General features: G+C 33.6%; 1 protein-coding gene across 1 annotated transcript; it reads left to right on the forward strand.

Annotated features, from left to right (window-relative positions):
- Positions 1-4,210: 4,210 nt before the first annotated feature.
- Positions 4,211-7,310, forward strand: LOC121993824 (alpha-humulene synthase-like). The gene is made up of 7 exons (XM_042548124.1): positions 4,211-4,363; positions 4,454-4,703; positions 4,903-5,275; positions 5,496-5,714; positions 6,273-6,408; positions 6,496-6,744; positions 6,825-7,310. Exons 1-7 carry the CDS (start codon positions 4,241-4,243, stop codon positions 7,116-7,118), a joined length of 1,644 nt encoding a protein of 547 aa, XP_042404058.1. The 5' UTR covers positions 4,211-4,240; the 3' UTR covers positions 7,119-7,310.
- Positions 7,311-9,858: the final 2,548 nt, after the last annotated feature.

Genomic DNA, 9,858 nt, shown 5'->3' on the forward strand with positions numbered 1-9,858 from the left:
GAGGTGGCAACATCGACTGGAGCAACACTATGTCGCTGCCTTCCAAACAACAATCCAGAATCAACACTACAAATGAATCAACTGCCCAACTCTAATACCATATTTAAATCACTTACCTTAATCATGTGACCACAGCCTCCTCTCTGCCGGAATAGGGTGATCAGCGTCGTGGCTCGCCTGTGAACGATGCTGGCCTCATGAAAATGATAGTGGCACCAACCGATCATGACTGTGGGACCTTCCTAATGAAATCACTAATGCTTGCTCACCTCACTGCTATCTTGTTTGGATCCGGCAGCATGAAGAAACCTAGGGCACGGCGTAGAGAAGGAGAGTCGGCTGACTGTGAACCCAAAATAGGGCACAAAATTGGACGGCTCGGCACTGGGGCAAAGGGTGTGGTGGTGCTACTCGGGTCAAGAGTCGGCAGCGGCGTCGGCACACAAGGGTGACAGTGGATCGGTAGTGGCAGATTCGTCGCCGGTGCTTGGGGAAAGAGGAAGAAGAAGACGTCGAGTGCGGCTCAAGAGGAAGTGAGGAAGAGGGCTAAGGTGTGCGGCTTGGGAGGAAGTGAGGAATAAAAGGGAAGGAGAAGAAAACTGTCGTGGCCGGCGGTTAGGGCAAAGAAGGTGATGGCTCGACGCGAGGAGAGGGAGATCGCGTGAGGGGCTCGGGCACGCGAGCACGCGGGGGAAGAAGCACAGGGAAAAGAAATAAAGAAAAGGGAAATAGGAAAAAAAATTAAGAAAATAAAACTTTTCCTCATTAAAATGGGGTAGCCTAAACAGGCTTTTCCGGGCCCCGTTTTTATCCCCGTAAATTCGTCCATACGAGCTCCGAAAATTTTCCGAAAAATTCTAGAAAATTCCTTTATTATTATTCTCTATTTTCCGGTATTTTACAATGAGCACATCGAGTATAAGCACAAATAGAGTATTGGAATGATCAAGAGTTGTTGTGAAATCTCTGCTTTGAGGCCTTTTCTAGAGCCCTTCTTCTATTGCAAACATTGCAAGTGCCAGTCGACTAGAACCTCCCCGATTGACTAAAAGTTGCTGATGTGATTGTAACTGTTATCCGATAGATAACTTCGTCTGCATTCTCCGGTTGCCTAGAGCATGGTCAAATGTGATCTTGATTGTCTCTCTTGGCTAGCTAGATCTCGTCTTCTATCGGTCTCCTAGAGGCACCTTCGGTCGACCTGACCATAGCTACGGTAAACTAGAATCCTCTGACTTCTCCTATCAAGAGTTATTATCATCCAGTCACCCGAACTCCCTTCCGATTACCTAGAACCATTGAATTTTCCTTCGTTTTAATTGTTATGAGTAATGAGTATGATAGAAAATTCTAAGTTACTCGCACTTAACTAAATGTCTAGCTCCCAACTGACCCATCTAGATCGTGAGTTGCCAAGCTTCACCTCCCAATTGATTCCACTTGGACTTGTTTGTCAAGCCTTTAGCTCATAACTAACTCCACTTTGACTTGTTTGTCAAGCCTTTAGCTCCTAGCTTACTCCACTTGGACTTGATCCACCTAGTTCCTAACTATGATTTTCTTGTTTGGTTCTCAATCAAGACTTAGTTTCTGCCTGATTTCCAATAAGAATTTCAGTTGCCTAGCTCTACTAGGACTTAGCTAATGTTTGGTTTCCAAATAGGACTTCATTTTCATAGCTTTACAAGGGCTTTGCCACTGCTTGATTTCCAACCAGGACTTTACTATTTGTCAAGTAACTTGTTTCTGCACACTTAACACAAATTTGTTAGATCTTAACCAACCTAACTTTAACATTAGTTATAAATCAAAACTTTGGATTCACTGTTAGCTCCCAACACCAACATATATCAATAAGATAATCTCAATGAGTAATTAACAGAATTTCAAATTCATCATCTTCGCGAGCATATTTTACCATAATCATTTCTGAGAGTTCTCATTAATATCATAGAAACCAGTCCAGTAAGGAAAATGACCATCATGAAATAATTGAAGATAGAGAACTAGTATAAAATGCTACATTGGTTGGCTCTCATTTGACCGAATATGACATTTCCAAATTTTTCCCCACTTCCAAAAGTTTAGAATTTTGTTGAGTGAGATTGACAAAAAATCTGCAAAAATGATATACGCGTACGTGAAATAATTTTGACAAAAGTAACTCAAAAAATTCTCCACTGCAAGAAATTTAAATGTAAAAACCTTCCTGAATCTTGTTACGTTGGATGACAATGCTCTTATGTGTGAAAAATGTAATGTTTACCTTGTTCTTCTTAGCGGTCTCTCCAACAAAGCCTAAGTAGAAATTGTATTTCAGCTACCAACAAATCTCACCAATCAACAAATATGAAAACCATGTTATACATAAAAAGATTTTGTGGCATCACTATGGGAAAATAGTACACAGAAATTATTTGGCCCCGGTAGAAGTGGAGAGAATCATTATATTACTGAAATCATTACTGATAAGAATATTGGAAAGTGGAACTCTGGAGCCTCTATATAACCATATAGAGAATCAAAAGCATACAGTTCCATGAGATTGAAGAAACAAATGCAACCATATATGAAGTTGATTTAGCCTTTATATACACCAATGTATTTTTTCCATAATATTGCTAGGATTGAAGGGAAGATTGACACCTAAAAATAGAATCACTTATATGAAGTTAGATACCCCTACGGCTTAGCGTAGATATTGAGAGCATGACATCTCTGGTACAATGATCAAAGGTTAATTTTTAGGGACTGATGACCTAAGATTTATTCCACCATACACTTAATACATGTATACCTATGTTTACTTTTCTACATATCTATGAGATCGATACTAAGGCTCTATTAAAATAATGGATCTACTTATATGAAGTTAGATGGAAATTGTAACCTGTGTACCAATGCATAGGAGACTCTAGATCATTTATTTTTGAATGTCAATACACAAGTCAAATATGATGACATCTAAAGCAATAATGGATGGACATATTTAGAGCTAGTCTGGTCGTACGAAAATTTTCCACCGATTATTAGGGTAAATCGAGAAACGCTCGCAGCGGGTGGTCAAAAAGCTCAGCATCCTTTTGTTGTGCACCCCATTTAGAGGAAAAATTTCTACAAATGCGTCATAGCTCGGGATCAAACTGCAGGTGCGTGGGTGACAACTTGGATGCCTTGCCGTTATACTATAGTCACGGGGTATAAAATGATAAACTCAGTTAGCCTCATTGACTAGCCCTGAGATAACCGGCCCGACCCCATGGAATTTTTTCACCAACCACTAGGGTAAATCGGGAAACGTGCGTGATGGGCAGTTCAGAAACCCAACATCCTTTGATTGCGCGCACCATTTGGAGGAAAACTTTCTACAAATATATTATAACTAAGGATTGAACCGCAGATACCTAGATGATAATCTAAATATTTTACCGTGGGATCATAGCCCCGATGACATAAGAGAATACTAAAGAGTGCTTACAAATGGATGATCAAGGAGAAAAGACGATGGTGCATAAATTGTGGCAAACACATAATTAAGCAATATGATCTTCGATAAGTCCTTTAATCATAACGATTAATAAAATTATGCAGGTATATAACATAATATTTGTGATTTATTCACAAATTCAACTTTTGCATGAACAATAGATAGTAATGTCCTAATGTGTAGGTATGAAGTGTTTGAGAGACATAGAATATGTTATGAAGATCCATTTATGAGAATAGATTAGAAAAAAAGTTAATGCACATATCTTTTATTTTAGTAATCAATATTTATATTTCCTATAAAAAAAATGGTACCCTTACACATGTATAAAAAAAATTGGGGGAGCTTTTTGATAAAAATGATTTTATTATAATCAAAGCATGCAGATTATCCGTGGGAGTTGTAGGTAAGAGTCAATTCATATAATGGTATATAAATTACACATTATGCACTCAATTTTGTTGATTAATTACTTTTATTTTTATGTGTGACATATGCTCTAATAATTATTAATAATGATTATGATATTATAAGCTTAGAAAAACCAATGAAAAATTTTGAATAATTAACTTCCATGCCTCTTCCATGAAAACATAAAAACTTAATTAATGAAATAGGTCTTACATATGCTCTTTTTTTTAAAAAAAAAAGACTCCTACTTGCATTGTGTGAGCTTATAAGTAACAAGAGAAAGAACTAGGTATCAACCACAAAGCCACTTGGTCATATTTCCTAATTAAGTTTCTAATTAAGATGGAGAAACAATCAACCTCTCTAGTTGCTAGCAATGAAGAGATAGTTCGTAAGACATCGAAATATCATCCAAGTGTTTGGGGTGATTATTTTATCCAACATATTTCTCCTACTCTTACAAAGGTATTTCATGATCTTCACACATTTATTCAATATTTCTTACTCTACTTCTTTCATTAATATGATAATCTAATATCATATGTGATGTCACAGGAAGTGAGCGTCAAAAGAGCGGAGGAGCTCAAGGAGCAAATAAAGAAGTTGTTTCAAGAAACCAGTGATGTATTAGAGCTTATGAATTTAGTCGACTCGATTCAGTTGCTCGGATTGGATTATCACTTTGAGAAAGAAATAAATGCTGCACTTAGTTTAATCTTTGTGGCTGATGCTAAGAACTATGGGCTTTATGAAACTTCTCTTCGATTTCGATTGCTTAGGCAACATGGAACCTACGTGTCTGCAGGTAACTAACAATATAAAAACCACTCTATATAGATATATATATATAAAGATCATTCTTAAAACCTTTTGCTTATAAGCTAGAACGTTTACATGTTATCCTTATACAAATTGATGATCATACTAATCAAATTGATTGCTCTATAATATTATTAATTTTGAAGTATTGTGTGACAATTACTAGTATCTTCCCACTATTGTAGATGTTTTTAACCGGTTCATAGATGAGGAAGGAAGCTTCAAATCAACATTGAATGAAGATGTAAAGGGATTATTAAGCTTATACAATGCTGCTTACCTTAGGATACATGGGGAGAATATACTTGATGAAGCCATTTCATTTACAAAGAGTCGACTTGCGTCATTGTTAGGCAAACTTGAACAACCTTTAGTGATATTGGTGTCACTTTTCCTTGAGACACCGCTATGTCGGAGAAATAGGAGACTCCTGACAAGAAAATACATCCCAATTTATCAAGAGGTTGAGAGACAAAATGATGCAATATTAGAGTTTGCAAAGCTGGACTTCAATCTACTACAATCTCTTCACAAAGAGGAACTAAAGGAAATTTCAATGTAAGCAAATTGAATTTTCTTTTATGAAGAAATTTTAGAGTACTTGAAACTTCTTACATGAATTAAGTATGAATACCAAAGAAGTTGAATAAATGATTTCAATCTCACCTATTCTCTTATATATATATATATATATATATTAGTAATTGAAATGTTTTATTTGTCTAAATAATGTTTTAATGTAGTTTAAACTAATTGTTTTTTTTTTACATATTTGAAGATGGTGGAATGATTTAGGACTTGCTAAGTCTCTAAACTTTGCTCGTGATCGAATGGTGGAATGCTATTATTGGATAGTTAATGTGCACTTTGAGCCTCAGTATTCTCGTGCAAGATTGATTTGTAGCAAGGTTATTTTATTTCTATCACTTATGGATGACATATATGATAATTATAGTACATTGCAAGAGAGCCAACTATTAACTGAGGCAATTCAAAGGTAGTTATCGTATCCATTATTTTACTACATTTTATTTCGCTTAATATTATAATTAGTTGAGTAATCCACATAGCTGATAAAAACATCATAGCTAAAATAAATTCAACTCAAAATCAATAAAAAAAGAAAGTTATAAAATGATAAATTACTGATCCAATTATAATAGAATAATTAAGAACAAAATAAAATGAAAAAATTATGAGCTAATTATTGTAAGTTGTTATACCAAATAGTGAACATATTCTTGATATTCATTTAAAGTAAAAATAGACCTACTTCCGATAAAAATAAACACAATAGCACCTACTTTATTTTTCAATTAAAGAAGATATGAACATAACTTCTAACATTTCAAAACAACTTAGAGTTACCTATAAGCTAACTAGTACTATTTTGATAATTATCTAAAGATCAGATATCAATAACAAATATATAACAATATGGCATCAAATAAATAGTTATTATTTTCTAATTTATTTCAAACTAATTTTGACATTCTTTATAAAGATTTAAGATATTATGACCATCAATTATGCATATTAAGTTTACTCAGTCCAGGTGGGAACCTCAAGCCATTGATGAGGTACCAGAGTACTTGAAGGATTTCTATCTCAAGTTGCTAAGGACTTTCAAGGATTTTGAAAATGTACTAGAAAGTGATGAGAAATACCGTGTATCATTTCTTCAAGATGAGGTATATTTAAGTACATAAAAATAATTAATGTCTCTTATTAACTTGTCAAATATAAACTAATTAAGTTTATTGTTTCCTCTCATCTAGATAAAAGCATTATCCAGATCTTACTTCATAGAAGCCAAATGGGGCATTGAAAAATATATTCCCTCCCTAAAGGAACATCTAAGTAACTCATTGGTTTCCACTGCATATCCTGTGCTTATTTGTGCCTCTTATGTAGGCATGGATCAAGTGGCAACAAAGGAGGTATTTGAGTGGGTTGCAAGCTTCCCTAAAATCCTTAAAGCTAGCACTATGATTTGTAGACTCATGGATGATGTAACTTCACATGAGGTGATTATTTGAAACGATTAATTTATTTGGTAGATGTTCAAGGACATCTTTTTCTTAAAATTTCTTTTGGAATTTTGCAGCTTGAGCAGGAAAGAGAACATGCAGCTTCAACAGTAGAATGTTACATGAAAGAGTTTGCAACAAATGAAAAAGAGGCTTATAAGAATCTTATGGAGATGGTGGAAGATGCATGGAAGGATCATAACAAAGAATGTCTCAATCCAACACAAGTACCTCGACTTTTAATTGAAAAAATAGTAAACTTTTCAAGGGTAATAGAAGAATTATACAAGTACATTGACACATTCACCAATTCCAAAACTACAATGAAAGATAATGTTTACATGTTGTTGGTTGAATCTGTTCTTATTTAAGAGTGTCACACCCTACAAAATCCTAGCTATTGTTGTAATAAGGGGCCACCATCAGACACAATTTGAGGCCATTTAATCTACATTTGAATAAAGTGGAATTTGAGTTTGGATGATTTATAGTATGTTATTGAGGTACTGGAATGCTCCAAGTATAAGGTGCATATTGGAGCATGCATGTAAAATTGTAGTAAATAAAATAATTAAGAGCTTGGTTATCAAAGACTATAATCATTTTATTTCATTTTGTCAATCTAAAAATCAAGAATTGTTTAGAAAGACTTTTATTTATGTAGTATTTATATATGGTTCAGAAAGATATAATTTGTCTATTTGGTTTGAAAATGGAATAATCAAGTAAAAAAAGAGATAACATATTTATGACCAAATAACTTTACAAAAGGTAGAAATAAATCTAATTTTATTGAACAAAAATAAGGTATTTGGCTTTCTAAAATGCCCTTCTCAATATCTTTAGAAATCAATATAAAGCTCAACAGCCATGCTTAGTAAATTTTTAAAATTCACATGACTTAAGTTATACCATTTTTTTAAAGATTTTTGGGCCCTATCATCATGACTTTCAAAGTCAAAATCTTTATATCTTAAATTCACAATTCAAATGCTGGACGTTAGTTTTTAAAATTGATTTTGCATAATTAGAGATTTAATTCACAATTCTTGAGAAGGGCTTTGTCCTATTCAGCATGAGCACAGGTCAGTTTGGGCTCATAGTCCATTATATTAATCAATAAATTAAATGTAAAAATAATTTAAGATCTAAAATTAAATAAGATTAACTCTCTTTATAAAAAAGTGAAATTTTATTTTAGATTTTTTAAAAAGATTATATTAATTTGGTAATTTTATGATTAATTTGACCAAAATACATTTTAATTAGCTATTTTTTAAAAGTTTAAAAAGGTGTGTTAGTCTTTTTCAATGAGATTACAAGGCTAAAATAATCTTTTGGATAGATAGGCGAGTTTGAATGGATGAGGGGCAACATGTTTTTTTGGTTAAAGTTGATGAGTTTAGATTGGTTATTTTAGAAATTGAGTGGCTTAGTGACTCAACCAAAGTTTAGAGGAAATTTATGGTTCTCACATATGGGTGGACACCCCATAAGCAAACCAAAACTATAGGACACCCACTAGGTAGGAATAAATTAATGAAATCCACGAGCATCGTCTTTTAAATTTTAAATGGATAAGAAATCAATAACCCCTTGTTATAACAATGGAGAGAGTTTACAAGTCAAAAAATTGAAAATAATTCAATAATTAATTTCTAGATAGAAAAATTACATAATTTGCATATCAATTGGGATTTGTATTTTGAGGAACCTTAAAGATTAAGGGTGAATAAATAAAGGGAATGCTTTCTTAAACTAAATGAGATTTGGTAAAATTCTAAAGCATTTTAAAATAAATTAAAATATTCAATTCATTTTCATTAAAGTGACTATGAGCCCATCTTAGTGTCAAGATTGAGAAGCATTCAATCAATATGTTTAATTATAAGTGGGATCTTCTAGTCCATAATTTATAAATCAGAGGATAGTATGTTGGACATTATAGGAGACAAAAGGGTTCGTCTCTTTCGTCGCTGCAAACTCCTATTTGCTGCAAACGCCAAGGAGACAAAGGGGTATCCTTTCCCCTTCGTCTTCCTCATCCTTCCTATAAAAGGAGCATCCAAGCACAGATCAAAAGGATGGAGCAGAAGGTTTTGCGAAGGTGATTAGAGAGCACTGCCAAACTGTGAGGTGATCGTGTGTGAGCGTCAGAGAACGTCCAAAGGCCGGGATTTGATTCGTGAAAGAGTTCGAGGAGGTTCCGTGAGGTGATCTTCTCAGCGACAGCAGCAACGACATCTCCGTCGGTTCTTTGACGATTTCTTCGAGAGATCACTGTGAGTGGTTACCGCTTTATTTAGTTTTTGTTTCATGCTCTCAGATCCTACAATGGTATCATAGCATGGTTTTGAAAGCATGAAAATCAACGCGGAGATCACTCTCGCATTTTTTCTTCTTCTGTCGCAAAGAAGAAGATAAATAGTGCATACTGTTCATCAATTGAATCGATTAACCAATTGATTCAATTGAATTGAATTAATTGAAATTACATTTGAAACGATTCAAAATCACACAGTGAAAAAAATGCTCACTGAATCGATTCTTCAATCGATGGAAGAGAAATCAAAAGTGTGAACACTGTCATTTTTGACGAAGCACAGTGTTGAATTGATTCAACACTGTGCATGAATCGATTAAAGTTTGGAAAGCACAGTACACTCACTGAATCGATTCATGAATCGATTAAAAAATTGAGATGTACAGTGTTTTCACGAAGCACAATAAAACGTGTAAGAAGAAAAAAAAAGGTGCACGTGCATGTAATTTTTTTTATTTTTCTTCACATATATATAAACTGTGAATATTAATTAAATATATTTATTAATTAATTAAATGCATATAGTTATGTATTATTAATTAATAAATAAATATTTAATTAATTTATGGTTCAATTTATTGAAAATGGAACCCTACCAACTTGTCCAATCAAACTCAAGTCTGGTTTAAATTATTATTTAATTTAAGCAGATCAGTTTGATTCAATGATACCTAAAGTTGGTTCAAATTATTTATTGATTTAACCAGTTCAGTTTATTATTGAATTAATTGGGATAATCTTGATTACAAAAGTTGGGTTGATCAAATATGACCAGATTAGTTCTGTTG

Source organism: Zingiber officinale, chromosome 6A (genome assembly GCF_018446385.1).
Source record: "Zingiber officinale cultivar Zhangliang chromosome 6A, Zo_v1.1, whole genome shotgun sequence".
Classification (NCBI taxonomy): Eukaryota; Viridiplantae; Streptophyta; class Magnoliopsida; order Zingiberales; family Zingiberaceae; genus Zingiber; species Zingiber officinale.